The following is a 20,446-nucleotide window of genomic DNA, read 5'->3' on the forward strand; positions in this document are numbered from 1 at the left end:
TCCTGACTGTGGAGTAAGAGGTCCTCTCCTGACTGTGGAGTAAGAGGTCCTCTCCTGACTGTGGAGTAAGAGGTCCTCTCCTGACTGTGGAGTAAGAGGTCCTCTCCTGACTGTGGAGTAAGAGGTCCTCTCCTGACTGTGGAGTAAGAGGTCCTCTCCTGACTGTGGAGTGAGAGGTCCTCTCCTGACTGTGGAGTGAGAGGTCCTCTCCTGACTGTGGAGTGAGAGGTCCTCTCCTGACTGTGGAGTGAGAGGTCCTCTCCTGACTGTGGAGTGAGAGGTCCTCTCCTGACTGTGGAGTGAGAGGTCCTCTCCTGACTGTGGAGTGAGAGGTCCTCTCCTGACTGTGGAGTGAGAGGTCCTCTCCTGACTGTGGAGTGAGAGGTCCTCTCCTGACTGTGGAGTGAGAGGTCCTCTCCTGACTGTGGAGTGAGAGGTCCTCTCCTGACTGTGGAGTGAGAGGTCCTCTCCTGACTGTGGAGTGAGAGGTCCTCTCCTGACTGTGGAGTGAGAGGTCCTCTCCTGACTGTGGAGTGAGAGGTCCTCTCCTGACTGTGGAGTGAGAGGTCCTCTCCTGACTGTGGAGTGAGAGGTCTCCTCCTGACTGTGTAGTAAGAGGTCCTCTCCTCCTGACTGTGGAGTAAGAGGTCCTCTCCTCCTGACTGTGGAGTAAGAGGTCCTCTCCTGACTGTGGAGTGAGAGGTCTCCTCCTGACTGTGTAGTAAGAGGTCCTCTCCTCCTGACTGTGGAGTAAGAGGTCCTCTCCTCCTGACTGTGGAGTAAGAGGTCCTCTCCTCCTGACTGTGGAGTAAGAGGTCCTCTCCTCCTGACTGTGGAGTAAGAGGTCCTCTCCTCCTGACTGTGGAGTAAGAGGTCCTCTCCTGACTGTGGAGTAAGAGGTCCTCTCCTCCTGACTGTGGAGTAAGAGGTCCTCTCCTCCTGACTGTGGAGTAAGAGGTCCTCTCCTGACTGTGGAGTGAGAGGTCCTCTCCTGACTGTGGAGTGAGAGGTCCTCTCCTGACTGTGTAGTAAGAGGTCCTCTCCTGACTGTGGAGTAAGAGGTCCTCTCCTGACTGTGGTAAGAGGTCCTCTCCTCCTGACTGTGGAGTAAGAGGTCCTCTCCTCCTGACTGTGGAGTAAGAGGTCCTCTCCTCCTGACTGTGGAGTAAGAGGTCCTCTCCTCCTGACTGTGGAGTAAGAGGTCCTCTCCTCCTGACTGTGGAGTAAGAGGTCCTCTCCTCCTGACTGTGGAGTAAGAGGTCCTCTCCTCCTGACTGTGGAGTAAGAGGTCCTCTCCTCCTGACTGTGGAGTAAGAGGTCCTCTCCTGACTGTGGAGTAAGAGGTCCTCTCCTCCTGACTGTGGAGTAAGAGGTCCTCTCCTCCTGACTGTGGAGTAAGAGGTCCTCTCCTGACTGTGGAGTGAGAGGTCCTCTCCTGACTGTGGAGTGAGAGGTCCTCTCCTGACTGTGTAGTAAGAGGTCCTCTCCTGACTGTGGAGTAAGAGGTCCTCTCCTGACTGTAGTAAGAGGTCCTCTCCTCCTGACTGTGGAGTAAGAGGTCCTCTCCTCCTGACTGTGGAGTAAGAGGTCCTCTCCTCCTGACTGTGGAGTAAGAGGTCCTCTCCTCCTGACTGTGGAGTAAGAGGTCCTCTCCTCCTGACTGTGGAGTAAGAGGTCCTCTCCTGACTGTGGAGTAAGAGGTCCTCTCCTCCTGACTGTGTAGTAAGAGGTCCTCTCCTGACTGTGGAGTAAGAGGTCCTCTCCTCCTGACTGGAGTAAGAGGTCCTCTCCTGACTGTGGAGTAAGAGGTCCTCTCCTGACTGTGGAGTAAGAGGTCCTCTCCTGACTGTGGAGTAAGAGGTCCTCTCCTGACTGTGGAGTAAGAGGTCCTCTCCTGACTGTGGAGTAAGAGGTCCTCTCCTGACTATCTCTATGACTTTTCATGCACTTAGATATGACTGTGAATACTAAACCTAAAATAACAAGTATGTTCAGAGGATTTCAGGAGAGGAACAAGCTCATTGTGTAATGTGATAATGTTAGTGAGGGCTCCATGTGACCAGAGACCAGGAAGGAGCAGTCAGTGTCCCCAGCAGAGTCTCTGTGATACGACATGGTCTCATAATCAGCCGTGTCCAGGTGAAAAGATAAAGAACTCCGAAAGTGACATCAGGAGAGAGATAAACCAATCCCTGCCGCTCTGTACGAGCCTCCAACCCGATCTGCTGATCACCGCTGTCACCGACCGAGACAACATAAAAATAGGCCAATCTGTGTAGGAAATGACCGCTCCCTGCACATGTGACCTCGTGATTGTGTAGTCAGAAATACGAAGCCTCCACGACCGCGCCACAAAACAGACGGGTGTCCGCACATATTTATACTCCTCGTCTGCACGCGGGGAATTGGCTTAGTGATAACCAATATGGCGTCCTCTATGGCTTTGGCATGAGCAATTCTGCCATGGTCTCAGGCCCCTTTTCACGTACGACAGGGGTCATAATAAAAAGCCATCTTATATCTGGGTCTGGGAAAGTTGGGTGGCAAGGATTCTATAGGGTAAATGCTCACTAGACAGATTATTTGCAGAAAAGATGCACTTGAATTAACAATAAGTGGTACCATAATCTTCTGAGGATAAGCCAATACTGATCACGGCATCTGAAGCATAAAGGGACATAGAAATACCTACCGGACCACCCGGTTTATACTCCAGGGTACTCCTTTAAGAGCATGTTCACAATGAATTGGAAAGGATTTTACTCGCGTAATTCTGCTCGCTTATTCCACTCCAATTTATCCTTAAAGGGGTACTCCAATGGAAAAAAAATTTTTAATCAGCTGGTGCCAAAAAGTTAAACAGATTAATAAATTAATTCTATTAAAAAATCTTAATCCTTCCAGTTCTTATCAGCTGCTGTATGCTCCACAGGAAGTTGTGTAGTTCTTTCCAGTCTGACCACAGTTCTCTCTGCTGACACCTCTGTCCATGTCAGGAACTGTCCAGAGCAGGAGCAAATCCCCATAGCAAACCTCTCCTGCTCTAAACAGTTCCTGACATGGACAGAGGTGTCAGCAGAGAGCACTGTGGTCAGACAGAAAGGAAATTAAAAAATAAAAGAACTTCCTGTGGAGCATACAGCAGCTGATAAGTACTGGAATGATTAAGATTTTTTTTAATAGAAGTAATTTACAAATCTGTTTAACTTTATGACACCAGTTAATAAAAAAAAAAAAAAAAAAAAAAAAAAGTTTTCCACCGGAGTACCCCTTTAACTCCTTACCGACAATGGACGTAAATGTATGTCATGGTGCCATGGTACTTAACGCACCAGGACGTACATTTACGCTCCGCCATAACCGTGCGCACCGGACTGGTGTTTGCATTATGCGCGGCAGATGCCAGCTGCCATCAGCAGCCAGGGACCTGCCAGTAATGGCGCACATTATTGATCACGCAGATGTCCGCCATTAACCCCTCAGATGCCGTGATCAATAAAGATCACGGCATCTGCGGCAGTGCGGTACTTTAAATGGATGATCGGATCGCCCCTACCGCTGCCGCAGGGATCCAATCGTCCATAATGGCGGCCGGAAGTCCCCTCACCTGCCTTCGTCCGTCTCCAGGGGTCTTCTGCTCTGGTCTGAGATCGAGCAGACCAGAGCAGAAGATCACCGATAATACTGATCTGTTCTATGTCCTATGCATAGCACTGAACAGTATTAGCAAATAGCAATCAGATGATTGCTATAAATAGTCCCATATGGGGACATTAAAATGTGTAATAAATAAACAAAAAAAAAAAAAAATATATATATATATATATATATATATATATATATATATATATATATATATATATATAAAAATGTTAAAAAATTAGAAAAATCCCCTCCCCCAATAAAAACATAAATCATCCGTTTTTCCTATTTTACCCCCAAAAAAGAATAATTAATAAACATATTTGGTATCTCTGCATTCATAGAAGTTATAAATTAATTATCCCATACGGTGAATGTAAAAATTGCTGTATTTTTTTCCCAAAAACATTTTATTCCCCCAAAAAATAATAAAAAAAATGAGTAAAAAAATAAAACCTAAGCAAAAGTGGTAGTGATAAAAACTATAGATCACGGCGCAAAAAATTAGCCCTCATACTGCCCCATATACGGAAAATTTTGAAAGTTATAGGTGGTCAAATTAGGGCAATTTCAAACATACTAATTTTGTTAAAATAGTTTGAGATTTTTTTAAGCGGTACAATTATAGAAAAGCATCTAACATGGGGATCATTTTAATCGTATTGACCCACAGAATAAAGAAAACATGTCTATTTTACCATGAAGTGTACAGCGTGAAAACAAAACCTTCCACAATTTGCTAAATTGCGTTTTTTTCAATTTTCCCACATTAAAATGTTTTATTTATTGGGTTGCGCTGTACATTTTATGGTAAAATAAGTGATGTAATTACAAAGTAAAATTGATGACTCAAAAAACAATCCCTGATATGGGTCTGTGGATGGAAATATAAGAGAGTTATGATTTTTAAGGTGGAAAACTGAGGTGAGGAGGAAAAAAACGAAAATGCTAAAATAAAATTGGCCTGGTCCTTAAAGGGGTATTCCAGAAAAAAAATGTTTTTTTTTTATATCGACTGGCTCCAGAAAGTTGAACAGATTTGTAAATTACTTCTATTAAAAAATCTTAATCCTTTCAATAATGATCAGCTGCTGAAGTTGAGTTATGGTTTTCTGTCTGGCAACAGTGCTCTCTGCTGACATCTCTGCTTGTCTCGGGAACTGCACAGAGTAGAAGAGGTTTGCTATTGCTTCTAAACTGGGCGATTCCCGAGACAGGTGTCATCAGAGAGCACTTAGACAGAAAAGAACAACTCAACTTCAGCAGCTAATAAGTACTGCTTAACTTTCTGGAGCCAGTTGATATATATATAAAAAAAGTTTTTTCCTGGATAACCCCTTTAAAGCCATTTTGGGCCTGGTCCTTAAGGAGTTAAGTATACTCCTTCTGTGCCTTTGGCTGGGAGTTGTAGTTTTGCAACAGCTGTAGACACACTGTTTTGTAAAACGCTGCTTGAAAGTAATTTGCTTGCTTTTATTTTAATACCCCCCCCCCAACACACACACACACATAAGAAATTAGTAATATATTTTAGTAAAATAATTAGTAATAATCTGATCATTTTCCTTTTCTCCTTCTTGTCTGTGTGTCCAGGAAGGTGACTATTATGGAAGATCCAGACCAGAACATTCACCTGAAGAACCTGTCACTGCAGCAGGCCACCACCGAGGAGGACGCCCTGAACCTGCTCTTCCTGGGAGACACCAATCGAATGATAGCAGAGGTGAGAGTGCGGCGCCCCCTTGTGGGCTGTACAACCAGTGCATGGAGCTTCTTGTGTATAAAATAAATGTAGAACACTTTTTTTTTTATTACTTATTAGAACCGGATAGTGAAACATATACTTTATTTTATTTATCTGTTTGTATTTTCTGAATGTAATTTTTGTTTATTTTTTTGTACATTATTATGGGGGCAGCCATCTTGCCTGAGCTGTTTTTAACAGCATTTAGAGATGCGCTTTACTGCAAGCCCCAGAGACATAGAAAACAATAGATAGAGATTGATATGAATGGGAAAGGTGTCTGGGCATCCCCTGTGACCCTTTCAGAGGCCATTCTAGACTGAGAGAGGGGAGATGAGCTGTGAGCATCAGCTATTGTGTTCGCCTCTGTGTATACTATTTACAGCTCTGTATATATACTAAACTATACACTAGTGTCACCTGTCACTGTACGCCTGTCTGTGATAAGTAGAAGGCTGCAGAAAAGTGAACAGTATTACATTGATAAGTGACACAGGTAGAGAGGACAATAGGAGCTCAGCCACCCTCTCTCTATAGAATGGCCACTGCTCAGGTCACAGAGCAGCATACAAGCCTCCCCCATCGAAAGAATAGGGGCTGAAGATGTTCATTGTGTCCATGGGCCTGCTGTAAAGCATATTGCTGAATGCTGTTAAAGACAGCTCAGGGGACATGGCAGCTCCCATAATAATGTACAAAAAAGTAATTAATAAAATAAATTACCATTTAAAAATTGCAACAGATTGCTGATAATTGTAGTCTTGTAGTTTTGCTGCAGCTAGAGAGCCACGGATTGGGGAGCAGTGGTCTAGAATGTGAGGAGTATGTACAGACCTGTATCCTCAGCCCTGTGTGGTGCTTCAAGCTGTTGCAAAACTATGACTCCCAGCAATGCCCGTACAGCCTTTGGCTGAAGATATAATCTAACCTAATTGATGAAGATAAATACAAAGCAACATGATACAAAGAAGTAAGTAGGGATAAAGCAACAAGATATACCTAGCTTTGAAGCTAAAAAGTGATGGAGCCCTATATTGAATACTCAGCAGTTAGAACAGTGTTTTCCAACCAGTGAGCATTCTGCTATTGCAAAACTACAACTCCCAGCATGCTTTTTAAGTGTGTGTGTGTGTGTGTGTGGGGAGGGTAAAATAAATAAAATCAAGCAAACTTCTATGAAGCAGCGTTTTCCAATGTGTCTCCAGCTGTTTAAAAACTACAACTCCCAGCATGCCCGGACAGCCAAAGGCTGGAAGCACACTGGTTTCGAAACACTGCTCTGAACATTGTTGGTCTCCCATCCACTGTCCAGACCATGATACCTGCTGCTTAGCATGCTGGGAGTTGTAGTTTTGCAACAGCTGGAGGTACACTGGTTGGGAAATGCTGCTCTGAGAATTGTAGGTCTCCCATCCATTGCCCAGTCCATGATACCTGCTGCTTAGCTTGCTGGGAGTTGTAGTTTTGCAACAGCTGGAAGCACCCTGGTTGGGAAACACTGCTCTGAACATTGTTGGTCTCCCATCCACAGCCCAGACCATGATACCTGCTGCTTAGCATGCTGGGAGTTGTAGTTTTGCAACAGCTGGAGGCACACTGGTTTGGGAAACACTGCTCTGAACATTGTTGGTCTCCCATCCACTGCCCAGACCATGATACCTGCTGCTTAGCATTCTGGTAGTTTTAGTTTTGCAACAGCTGGAGGCATCCTGGTTAGGAATCACTGCCTCAGCCTGTGACAGTCCTCACTATATTATCCGGGATATCAATATTAAACATTCTCGCTTTCACCCGGATCATTGCTCTGCAGGAAGAGATTTCGGTTACGGCCCAACCCTACTAGGAGCAGAGACTTTTCCCATAAAAGAACAGCTTTCCCTGATCGGTAACATGTGTGAGTTTTGGAAGGTTCGGTGTAAAAGTGGGAAGTGGATTTGACCTTTTCCCGTGCAGGAGCCCACGAGGGGATGAACCGAGGCTGAATTCACACGCTGCAGGTCTCACACCGCAGATTACAGTATAACCCATGGGAACCAGGTTCGGAGAAGCCTATTAACGTGTAGCAGAAAAACCACTATGCTGCTGATTTCTTCTAGTGCCGCAAGTCAATAGTGTTGCGGGTTTGGATTGGGGCAAAAACGCACGTAGACTATTGCTGCAAACCTCATATGGTCTCACCTTAATCCTGCCCTTCTTACAGAATCCCTATTCTCTAAACTTTGCATCGACCATCTAGATCAATGTTTCCCAACTAGTGTGCATCCAGCTGTTGCAAACTACAACTCTCAGCATGCCCCGACAGCCGTTGGCTGTCCGGGCATGCTGGGAGTTGTAGTTTTGCAACAGCTGGATGCACACTAGCTGGGAAACACTGCTCTGAGCAGTGTTTGTGTCACGATTCGGCTGGCTGGAGGTGGATCCTCTGTGCCAGAGAGGGATTGGCGTGGACCGTGCTGGTGGACCGGTTCTAAGTTGCTACTGGTATTCACCAGAGCCCGCCGCAAAGCGGGATGGTCTTGCAGCGGCGGTAGCAACCAGGTCGTATCCACCAGCAACGGCTCAACCTCTCTGACTGCTGAAGATAGGCGCGGTACAAGGGAGTAGACAAGAGCAAGGTCGGACGTAGCAGAAGGTCAGGGCAGGCAGCAAGGATCGTAGTCAGGGGCAACGGCAGGAGGTCTGGAACACAGGCTAGGAACACACAAGGAAACGCTTTCACTGGCACAATGGCAACAAGATCCGGCGAGGGAGTGCAGGGGAAGTGAAGTATAAATAGGGAGTGCACAGGTGAACACACTAATTAAGCCAGCTGCGCCAATCAGTGGCGCAGTGGCCCTTTAAATTGCAGAGACCCGGCGCGCGCGCGCCCTAAGGAGCGGGGCCGCGCGCGCCGGGACAAGACCGACGGAGAGCGAGTCAGGTACGGGAGCCGGGATACGCATCGCGAGCGGGCGCCTCCCGCATCGCGAATCGCATCCCGGCTGAGAGAGGTATTGCAGCGCACCCGGTCAGCAGGTCTGACCGGGGCGCTGCAAATGCGAGGATGTTGCGAGCGCTCCGGGGAGGAGCGGGGACCCGGAGCGCTCGGCGTAACAGTACCCCCCCCCCTTGGGTCTCCCCCTCTTCTTGGAGCCTGAGAACCTGAGGACAAGACTTTTGTCTAGGATGTTGTCCTCAGGTTCCCAGGATCTCTCTTCTGGACCACAGCCTTCCCAATCCACCAAGAAATTTTTTTTCCCTCTGACCGTCTTGGAGGCCAGAATCTCCTTCACGGAGAAGACGTCAGAAGAACCGGAAACAGGAGTGGGAGAAACAAGTTTGGGAGAGAAGCGGTTAATGATGAGTGGTTTAAGGAGAGAGACATGGAAGGCATTGGGAATACGAAGAGAAGGAGGAAGAAGGAGTTTGTAAGAGACAGGGTTAATCTGGCACAAGACTTTGAAAGGACCAAGATAGCGTGGTCCCAGTTTGTAACTGGGGACACGAAAGCGGACATATTTAGCGGAGAGCCATACCTTGTCTCCGGGAGCAAAAATGGGGGGAGTTCTTCTTTTCTTATCGGCAAACCTTTTCATGCGGGATGAAGCCTGTAAAAGAGAATTTTGGGTCTCTTTCCATATGGTGGAAAGATCACGAGTCACTTCATCCACAGCGGGCAAACCAGAGGGCAAGGGAGTAGGGAGGGGGGGAAGAGGGTGACGGCCGTACACCACGAAAAATGGGGACTTAGCAGAAGATTCGGAGACTCTGAAGTTGTATGAGAATTCGGCCCATGGTAGAAGATCTGCCCAGTCATCCTGGCGGGAGGAAACAAAATGCCGTAAATAGACACCCAGGACCTGGTTAATTCTTTCTACTTGCCCATTGGATTGGGGATGATAAGAAGAAGAGAAGTTTAATTTAATCTTGAGCTGTTTACAGAGGGCCCTCCAGAATTTAGACACGAATTGGACGCCTCTATCCGAGACGATCTGCGCGGGCAAACCGTGAAGACGAAAAATGTGTACAAAAAATTTTTTGCCAACTGAGGCGCTGAAGGAAGACCAGGAAGAAGAATAAAATGTGCCATCTTGGAAAATCGATCAACGACCACCCAAACAACAGTGTTGCCACGGGATGGGGGTAAGTCTGTAATAAAGTCCATACCAATCTGTGACCAAGGCTGTTCAGGGACAGGCAGAGGATGAAGGAGACCAGCAGGCTTCTGGCGAGGAGTCTTATCCCGGGCACAGACAGTACAGGCCCGCACAAAATCAACAACATCCGTCTCCAGAGTCGGCCACCAATAGAAACGAGAGATGAGTTGCAAGGATTTTTTGATGCCCGCATGGCCTGCGAGGTGGGAGGAGTGTCCCCATTTGAGAATCCCGAGACGCTGGCGTGGAGAAACGAAGGTCTTCCCTGGAGGAGTTTGCCTGATGGAGGCTGGAGAAGTGGAGATCAGACAGTCAGGAGGAATGATGTGTTGCGGAGAGAGCTCTACTTCCGAGGCATCCGAGGAACGAGAGAGGGCATCGGTCCTAATGTTCTTGTCGGCAGGGCGAAAATGAATTTCAAAGTTGAAACGGGCAAAAAACGACCACCACCTGGCCTGGCGAGGGTTCAGCCGTTGGGCAGACTGGAGATAGGAGAGATTCTTGTGATCAGTGTATATGATAACTGGAAATTTTGATCCCTCCAGCAGATGCCTCCATTCCACAAGCGCCAATTTAATGGCCAGTAGTTCTCGATCCCCGATGGAGTAGTTTCTCTCCGCCGGAGAGAAGGTCCTAGAAAAAAACCCACAAGTAACAGCATGCCCGGAAGAATTTTTTTGTAGAAGGACAGCTCCAGCTCCCACTCAGGAGGCATCTACCTCCAATAGGAAGGGTTTAGATGGGTCAGGTCTGGAGAGCACGGGAGCAGAAGAAAAGGCAGACTTGAGATGTTTAAATGCGTCTTCCGCTTGGGGAGACCAGGACTTGGGATTGGCATTTTTCTTGGTTAAAGCCACGATAGGAGCCACAATAGTGGAAAAGTGTGGAATGAATTGTCTGTAATAATTGGCGAACCCCAAAAAACGTTGGATAGCACGGAGTCCGGAGGGGCGTGGCCAATCTAAGACGGCAGAGAGTTTATCTGGGTCCATTTGTAGTCCCTGGCCAGAGACCAAGTATCCTAGGAAAGGAAGAGATTGACATTCAAAGAGACATTTCTCCATTTTGGCATAAAGTTGATTGTCTCGAAGTCTCTGAAGAACCATGCGGACATGCTGGCGGTGTTCTTCTAAGTTGGCAGAAAAAATCAGAATATCGTCCAGATAAACCACAACACAGGAATATAAGAGATCACGAAAAATTTCATTAACGAAGTCTTGGAAGACGGCAGGGGCGTTGCACAGGCCAAAGGGCATGACCAGATACTCAAAGTGTCCATCTCTGGTGTTAAATGCAGTCTTCCATTCGTCCCCCTCCCTGATGCGGATGAGATTATAAGCACCTCTTAAGTCCAGTTTGGTAAAGATGTGGGCACCTTGTAGGCGATCAAAGAGTTCCGAGATAAGAGGTAGGGGGTAGCGGTTCTTTACCGTGATTTTATTAAGTCCGCGGTAATCAATGCAAGGACGTAGGGAGCCATCTTTTTTGGACACAAAAAAAAATCCAGCTCCGGCAGGAGAGGAGGATTTGCGGATAAACCCCTTTTTTAAATTTTCCTGGATGTACTCCGACATGGCAAGAGTCTCTGGAGCAGACAGAGGATAAATTCTGCCACGGGGTGGAGTAGTACCCGGGAGGAGGTCAATAGGACAGTCATAAGGCCTGTGAGGAGGTAAAGTCTCAGCTTGCTTTTTGCAAAACACGTCAGCATAGTCCATATAAGCCTTAGGAAGACCGGTTACAGGGGGAACCACAGGGTCACGGCAGGGAGTACTGGGAACCGATTTAAGACAGTCCTTGAAACAAGAAGTACCCCAGTTCTTGATTTCTCCTGTGGACCAATCAAAGGTTGGGGAATGGCGTTGAAGCCACGGTAATCCAAGAAGAATTTCGGAAGTGCAGTTGGAGAGGACCAAAAATTCAATTTTTTCGCGATGAGGTCCGATGCACATTAGGAGAGGTTCCGTGCGGTAACGCACGGTACAGTCCAATCTTTCATTGTTAACAGAATTGATGTAGAGGGGTCTGGCGAGACTGGTCACCGGGATGTTGAACCTGTTGATGAGAGAGGCCAAAATAAAATTTCCTGCAGATCCGGAATCCAAGAAGGCCATAGTAGAGAAGGAGAAGGTAGAGGAAGATATCCGCACAGGCAAAGTAAGGCGTGGAGAAGCAGAGTTGACATCAAGAACTGTCTCACCTTTGTGCGGAGTCAGCGTACGTCTTTCCAGGCGGGGAGGACGGATAGGACAATCCTTAAAGAAGTGTTCGGTACCGGCACAGTACAGGCACAGATTCTCCATGCGGCGTCGTGTCCTCTCTTGAGGTGTCAAGCGAGACCGGTCAACTTGCATAGCCTCCACGGCGGGAGGCACAGGAACGGATTGCAGAGGACCAGAGGAGAGAGGAGCCGGGGAGAGAAACCGTCTCGTGCGAACAAAGTCCATATCCTGGCGGAGCTCCTGACGCCTTTCGGAAAAACGCATGTCAATGCGGGTGGCCAGGTGAATAAGTTCATGCAGGTTAGCAGGAATTTCTCGTGCGGCCAGCATATCTTTAATGTTGCTGGATAGGCCTTTTTTAAAGGTCGCGCAGAGGGCCTCATTATTCCAGGATAATTCGGAGGCAAGAGTACGGAATTGGATGGCGTACTCGCCAACAGAAGAATTACCCTGGACCAGGTTCAGCAGGGCAGTCTCAGCAGAAGAGGCTCGGGCAGGTTCCTCAAAGACACTTCGAATCTCCGTGAAGAAGGAGTGTACAGAGGCAGTGACGGGGTCATTGCGGTCCCAGAGCGGTGTGGCCCATGACAGAGCTTTCCCAGACAGAAGGCTGACTACGAAAGCCACCTTAGACCTTTCAGTAGGAAACTGGTCCGACATCATCTCCAAGTGCAGGGAACATTGCGAAAGAAAGCCACGGCAAAACTTAGAGTCCCCATCAAATTTATCCGGCAAGGATAATCGTAGGCCGGAAGCGGCCACTCGCTGCGGAGGAGGTGCAGGAGCTGGCGGAGGAGATGATTGCTGAAGCTGTGGTAGTAGCTGCTGTAGCATCACGGTCAGTTGAGACAGCTGGTGGCCTTGTTGCGCTATCTGTTGCGACTGCTGGGCGACCACCGTGGTGAGGTCGGCGACAACTGGCAGTGGAACTTCAGCGGGATCCATGGCCGGATCTACTGTCACGATTCGGCTGGCTGGAGGTGGATCCTCTGTGCCAGAGAGGGATTGGCGTGGACCTTGTTGGTGGACCGGTTCTAAGTTGCTACTGGTATTCACCAGAGCCCGCCGCAAAGCGGGAGGGTCTTGCAGCGGCGGTAGCAACTAGGTCGTATCCACCAGCAACGGCTCAACCTCTCTGACTGCTGAAGATAGGCGCGGTACAAGGGAGTAGACAAGAGCAAGGTCGGACTAAGCAGAAGGTCAGGGCAGGCAGCAAGGATCGTAGTCAGGGGCAACGGCAGGAGGTCTGGAACACTGGCTAGGAACACACTAGGGAACGCTTTCACTGGCACGATGGCAACAAGATCCGGCGAGGGAGTGCAGGGGAAGTGAGGTATAAATAGGGAGTGCACAGGTGAACACACTAATTAATTAAGCCAGCTGCGCCAATCAGTGGCGCAGTGGCCCTTTAAATTGCAGAGACCCGGCGCGCGCGGCCCCGCTCCTTGCCGGGACAAGACCGACGGAGAGCGAGTCAGGTACGGGAGCCGGGATGCGCATCGCGAGCGGGCGCCTCCCGCATCGCGAATCGCATCCCAGCTGAGAGAGGTATTGCAGCGCACCCGGTCAGCAGGTCTGACCGGGGCGCTGCAAATGCGAGGATGTTGCGAGCGCTCCGGGGAGTAGCGGGGACCCGGAGCGCTCGGCGTAACAGTTTGTCTCCCATCCATTGCTTAAACCATGATTCCTGCTGCTAAGCATGCTCAGAGTTGTCATTTTGTAACAGCTGGAGGCACCCTTGTTGGGAAACGCTGCTATGAGCATTGTTGTTCTCTCATCCACTGCCCAGACTAGGGATGTCCCGATACCATTTTTGTTTAAGACCGACTACGAGTACTGATACTTTCTTTTCTTTTTTTTAAAGGGATATGCCAGGCCAAAACAATTTTTATATATAATATATATATATATATATCTCTATCAACTGGCTCCGGAAAGTTAAACAGATTTGTAAATTACTCCTATTAAAGAATCTTAATCCTTCCAATAGTTATTAGCTTCTGAAGTTGAGTTGTTGTTTTCTGTCTAACTGCTCTCTGATGACTCACGTCCCGGGAGCTGTCCAGCTCCTATGGGGATATTCTCCCATCATGCACAGCTCCCGGGACGTGACATCATCATTGAGCAGTTAGACAGAAAACTTCAGAAGCTAATAACTATTGGAAGGATTAAGATTTTTTTAATAGAAGTAATTTACAAATCTGTTTAACTTTCCGGAGCCAGTTGATATATATATAAAAAAAGGTTTTGCCTGGAATACCCCTTTAAGTACTCGCCAATACAAACTACCGATACTTTTTTCAGTGTCACGTGACAGGTTTTTTTTTTAATTTATTTTCTTTAAGGGGAATTTTGTTTTCTTTTTATAAGAGAATATTAATATTTATTAATTATAAATTATTATTATTATTATTATTATTATTATTATTATATTTTTTTTTTTATTTTTATTTTTTTTCATTTTACTTAAACATTTTTTAAAGGGGAGTGATTCAATTTTTAATTAGGGAAGGGGTTAATTCACATTTATAATTATTATTTATTACATTTTTTTTTTTTACATTTTTTGTCCCCATAGGAGACCCCATAACTTGCAATCTGTAGATTGCATACACTGATCAATGCTATGCCACAGCATAGCATTGATCAGTGTTATCGGCGCTCCTTTGCTAATGCCTGCCGTGGCTGGCTGCAGTAAAGAAGCGACGATCAGACGCACGGAGCACAGTAAGGGACCTCCGGCCGTCTTCTCAGCTCATCGGGATAAAGAGATTTCTGAGCTAACCGGAAGTTTCCTTCAGGACTTTTAGACACCGCAATCAACTTTTGATTGCGGTGTCTAAAAGGTTAGTGCGGGTCCCGGCTATGAACCTGCTGCATAACTCGGGAGTGGGCACATGGCGTAAATTTACGCCCTGCGTCCTCTAGTAGGTGATCCGTGTGGAGTGTGCAGGCAGCTTACCGCACCTCCGTGATACCTGCTGGCGGGAGTCCCGTCTGCAGGTATCAGATTAGGTATCGGGGACATTTGTACAAGTACTCGTGCAAATGTCCAGTATTGACACAGATACCAGTATCGGTATCGGGACATCCCTAGCCCAGACCATGATACCTGTTGCTTAGCATGCTGGGAGTTGCAGTTTTACAACAGCTGGAGGTGCACTGTTTGGGAAACGCTGATCTAGATGACTGTTCAAGGTTAATACATAGAACTGCCCCCAAAACTGGACACTTGTGTTACGTGACGGCACATGATGTCATTCAGGATCAGACGGGGTTTAATGGAAGAAGTCAAATTGCAACATAGTATATACGTCGAACGAATGTTGCTCAACAGCGGAATTTTCCTGGAGGATCAGTGAGCGCATTTGTGAGTATTTGAGGTGGGTGATGGCCATATGTTACTGAAGGAAACATTAACCGTCTCTAAGTGCTTGACGTGGCATCTTTAACCCCTTAACGACAATGGACGTAAATGTACGTCATGGTGCCGTGGTACCGTATATACTCGAGTATAAGCCGGCCCAAATATAAGCCGAGGCCCCTAATTTCACCCCAAAAACACAGGAAAAGTTATTGACTCGACTATAAGCCTAGGGTGGGACATGCATCATCCCGCCATGTCATCATCCAAACCCCCGTCATCATCCAGACCCCCGTCATCATCCAGACCCCGTCATCATCCAGACCCCGTCATCATCCAGACCCCCGTCATCATCCAGACCCCCGTCGTCATCACTTCCTGTCAATCCCTTCATCAGTGGTCTTCACCACGTTCATGCGCGTCCCTGTGCGTCGTCGTCAAGGCAACGTCACTAGTCCGGGGCCGGGCCCGGAGCGCAGAGAAGAGTGCCTCCCGGTGAAAATATACAGCCCGGAACGACTAACCTTCCCCACCGGACGGTCCCTGCAGCATAGATGGCCCGGACCAGCTCACCCTTCCTTCCCACTGAGGGGAGGTGAGTATAAAACTAAAGGGGGGTCTGGATGATGACGAAGGCCGCAGTGGTCTTCAACCTGCGGACCTCCAGAGGTTTCAAAACTACAACTCCCAGCATGCCCGGACAGCCGATGGCTGTCCGGGCATGCTGGGAGTTGTAGTTTTGCAACCTCTGGCGGTCTGCAGGTTGAAGACCACTGAGAAGGGATTGACAGGTGGAGAGTTCACTCGAGTATAAGCCGAGGGGGGCGTTTTCAGCACTAAAAATCGTGCTGAAAAACTCTGCTTATACTCGAGTATATACAATACTTAACGCACCATGACGTACATTTACGCTCCGCCATGACCGCGGGCACTGAATCGATGTTCGCGGCAGGTCCCGGGTCCTATCAGCAGCCAGGGACCCCCGCTGGTAATGACGGACATCCGCGATCTCACGGATGTCCGTCATTAACCCCTCAGATGCCGGGATCAATACAGATCACGGTATCTGGGGCAGTGCGGTACTTTGAATGGAGGATCGGATCGCCCGTAACTCTGCCGCAGGGATCTGATCATCCAGCATGGCGACCGGAGGTCCCCTCACCTGCCTCCAGCCGTCTCCTGGGGTCTTCTGCGCTGGTCTGCTCAATCTTAGACCAGAGCAGAAGATCGCCGATAACACTGATCAGTGATATGCCCTATGCATAGCGCTGAACAGTATTAGGGTGCATTCACACCATGTTTTTGCTATACAGTTCCCGTATACAGTTTCAAGTTAAAAACCATATGGAACCGTATAGAAAACCATATGCATTGACTTAACATTGTAAACCGTATGTCAAACACCTCATCCTGTTTTGTCCGTTTTGCGTCTTATATGGTTTTGTCCGTTTTTTTTATACCCGTACCCAAAACCGTAGTCTACCACATTTTTTGGACCGGGTGAAAAACTGTATTAAACTGTATACATTTTTTTTAAACATGGGAGTCAATGGGAACCGTACAGAACCGTATGTGCGTACGGTTCTATCCGGTTTTCACCATACGGTTTTTGACTTTGCACAGTTTTTTTTTCTTTGAATTTCAATCAAACAAATGAAACTTTATTAAAAATGGAGTGAAAAAGTTAAAAACGTACCCTTTTTTTTCTTAAAAAACGGATGCAACCGGACATCATTTTTCAAACCGTATACGGGTTAAAATTTGTACACACGTTTTGATTCAGTTTAGTCAGGTTTTAAGGAATCCGTTAAAAAAATGATTAATAAACAAACCTATTTGGTATTGCCGCGTGCATAAAAGTCTGAACTATCAAAATATATTGTTAATTATCCTGTACGGTGAACGGCGTAAATGTAAAAAAAAATATCAAAAATTGTTGCTTTTTTGTCACATTTTATTAAAAAAAAAATTATAAAAAATTAATAAAAAGTAAAATTAAGCAAAAGTGGTAGTGATAAAAACTACAGATCACAGAGCAAAAAATTAGCCCTCATATCGCCCCATATACGGAAAAATTTGAAAGTTATAGGTGGTCAAAATAGGGCAATTTCAAACATACTAATTTTGTTAAAATAGTTTGAGATTTTTTTTAAAGTGGTAGAATTATAGAAAAGCATCTAACATGGGGATCATTTTAATCGTATTGACCCACAGAATAAAGAAAACGTTATTTATGCTGTAATGTGAACAGTGTGAGAACAAAACCTTCCAAAATTTGCTAAATTGCGGTTTTCTTTTCAATTTTCCCACATAAATAATAATTTTTGGGTTGCGCCATACATTTTATTGTAAAATAAGTGATGTGCTTACAAAGTAAAATTGGTGACACAAAAAACAAGCCCTCATATGGGTCTGTGGATGGAAATATAAAAGATATGATTTTTAGAAGGCGAGAAGGAAAAAACGAAAAGGCAAATATAAAATTAGCCTGGTCCTTAAATGGTCGCTCTCATTAAAACTAACGTTTGCTATTGCCCTCCTTTTGGTAAATAAAAAAAGATTTCTAATGTACTTTGGTTAAAAAAAAAAAAAAATGAAGTTTTCTATGTTTTATTTGTGCTTAAAAAAAGCTCCAGAGCACATTTTCCCCCATCACATACACAGACTTAGGACTGAAGTCCAAACACAGGAAGTGCAGCCTGGAGTGCTGAGGGGGGTGTGTCCAACCAACAGCATATGGCAGTTAAGTGTGAGAGGACACCCCCCTCCTCAGCACTCCAGGCTGCACTTCCTGTATTTGGACTTCGGTCCTAAGTCTGTGTATGAGATGGGGGGGGGGGGAGAATGTGCTCTCAAGCTTTTTTTTATCTCAAAATAAAACATAGAAAACTTCATTTTTTTTTTTTAACAAAGTATATTAGAAATCTTTTTAATTTACCATAAGGAGGGCAATAGCAAAAATTTATTTTAATGAGAGTTACCCTTTAAGGCCAAAATGGGCCTGGTAATTAAGGGGTTAAAGGGGTACTCCACTCACGCCCCGCCAGACTCGCCACATCACAACAAGGAGACTGGAGAAGTCTGCGCTTACTGCGTTCTCTACCAGGCTCTCTGTCATGTGACCCAAACAGGCTTAAAATTTAAAGGAGTACTCCGGCGCGCACTTTTTTCCTTTTATCCTGTCCGGGCTGCAAAATAAAAGAAAACACACTTTCTCTTACCTGCCAACGAGCCCCCGGAGCTCCGGTACACTTCGGTACAGGTGTTCTGTCCCCGGGCTGTATTCTTACTTCCAGTTACATTGCTGCGGCCGGTGATAGGCTGAAGCTCCGTGTGACGTGCCGGGCTAACAGGAAGTAAGAAGAATACAGCCCGGGGACCGAACACCTGTACCGGAGTGTACCGGAGCTCCGGGGGCTCGTTGGCAGGTAAGAGAAAGTGTGTTTTCTTTTATTTTGCAGCCCGGATGGGATAAAAGGAAAAAAGTGCGCGCCGGAGTACTCCTTTAAGTCTATGGGGCTTGTCCTGGTTCGGGGTTTACCCTGCCAGTAAAAAGTTTTTGACATGTCCCTGAGTTTTTTCTACTGACAGGGATAACAACATTTGCGCCGGTCTGTGCGCCCCAGGACCTATTATTGTCACATGACTGCTGTCGGATCGGTACATGTGGCCGGCAGGTTCTCAGCAATATATGTGGAGCACATGGCGGCTCATAAGAGATCAGAGGCTTCTCCCTCACATGATGCCATTGTCAGGCTTCTCACGGCGGACCCCCTCGCCTTTTGAAGTTGTCACCCTCAAAGCCTCTCTGCTTTTTAACAATGTACATGTGTCCCCGCCGCCGCTGCAGCTGCTGCTATATAACTCAAATGCAATTTGCTGAAAATAACTTTTTTCCCCCCTATTTTGGAGGCTCCAGGGATGATACATGAAAGAGACTCATCTGCTCCGTGGCGGAATTTCCCTGGCAGCGGCGAGGGAAGCCTTGTCGCACATTTCTCATTACATTGCCGGAGCAGGACACGGTTTCCCAACCAATGTGCCTCCAGCTGTTACAAAACTACAAATCCCAGCAGGTCCGGACAGCAATTGGCTTCTTCCTTCCCTAAAATCCTCTGTGCTGCAAGGTCGATACACCTTCTGGGACACTGTTTCCCACCCTGGGTGCCTCCAGCTGTTGCAAATCTACAATTCTCAGCATGCCCGGACAGCTGTTGGCTCTCTTTTCCCTTAAAGGGGCATTCCGGGCAAAAAACATCTTATCCCCCTATCGAAAGGATAGGGGATAAGATGTCTGATCACGGGGGGCCCGCCACTGGGACCCCCGCAATCTCCCTGCAGCAGCACTCATTCTATGCGTAGCAGCGTCTGCAGTTTTGGAAACCGCCGGGCTTTTGAGATGGGGACATCACACCACGCCCCCTCTATTCATTTCTTTGGGAGGGGGCGTAAAGGCCGCAACGCCCCCTCTCATAGACATGAATGGAGGGGGTGTGGTGTGACGTCACGTCCCCGTCTCGGAAGCTTGGCGGTTTCCGAAACTGCAGACGCAGCTACACATAGAATGTGGTCTGCTGCAGGGAGATTGCGGGGGTCCCAGCGGCGGGCCCCCCGCGATCAGATATCTTATCCCCTATCCTTTCGATAGGGGGAAAAGATGGTTTTTGCCCGTAATGCTCCTTTAAATCCTCTGTACTACAGAAAGACAATGCACCTTCTAGGACAGTGCTTTTCAAACAAGGTGCCTCCTGCTGTTGGCTGTCCGGGCATGCTGGGAGTTTTAATTTTGCAACAGCTGAAGAGCCACAGATTGGAGCGCAACGATAACGAGCAGGGTTACCCTACTAGGGTGCCTCCAGCTGTTGCAAAATTACAACACCCAGCATGCCCAGATAACAAACAGCTGTCGGGGCATGCTAGGAGTTATTTTGCAACAGCTGGAGGAACCCAGGTCAATTGCAGCTCTGAGTGCGCTTGGCCAGTGTTTAGCACACTCCTCTTCTGAAATCCTCTGTGCTGCAGGATGGCCTTGTACCTTTCAGTATCTAAATCTTAGCCTGCGACTTGTCACTTGTTCCCGTTCCCTTTCTTATATCACGAAACCGCGTTCATCCCTGTCCCAACTAAAAAATCTCAGCTGGTGGACAGGTCAACGCCCGGCCGAAGAATCAGCATGTTCCTTTCCTAAAATACTCTGTGCTGTTAGCTGATCCTGCTATATCATTGTCTATGACCTCCCGCTCCCGGGGACAATATGACATCAGCCCTATGGTCACTAAAATCGCGAGTAAGGCCGGGTTCACATCACATTTTTGCAATACAGTTCCCGTATACATTT

The 20,446-nt window shown here is 47.1% G+C and overlaps 1 protein-coding gene across 1 annotated transcript in view; it reads left to right on the forward strand.

The window, feature by feature from the left end:
* Nucleotides 1–20,446, forward strand: part of LOC130361092 (kinesin-like protein KIF6) — a 110,718-nt gene that overhangs the window by 42,363 nt on the left and 47,909 nt on the right. Inside the window, exon 6 of the mRNA XM_056563658.1 lies at nucleotides 5,236–5,365. Within this exon, the coding sequence (XP_056419633.1) occupies nucleotides 5,236–5,365 (130 nt within the window). The remainder of the gene's footprint in view (nucleotides 1–5,235; nucleotides 5,366–20,446) is intronic.

This window comes from Hyla sarda, chromosome 3, assembly GCF_029499605.1.
Source record: "Hyla sarda isolate aHylSar1 chromosome 3, aHylSar1.hap1, whole genome shotgun sequence".
Classification (NCBI taxonomy): Eukaryota; Metazoa; Chordata; class Amphibia; order Anura; family Hylidae; genus Hyla; species Hyla sarda.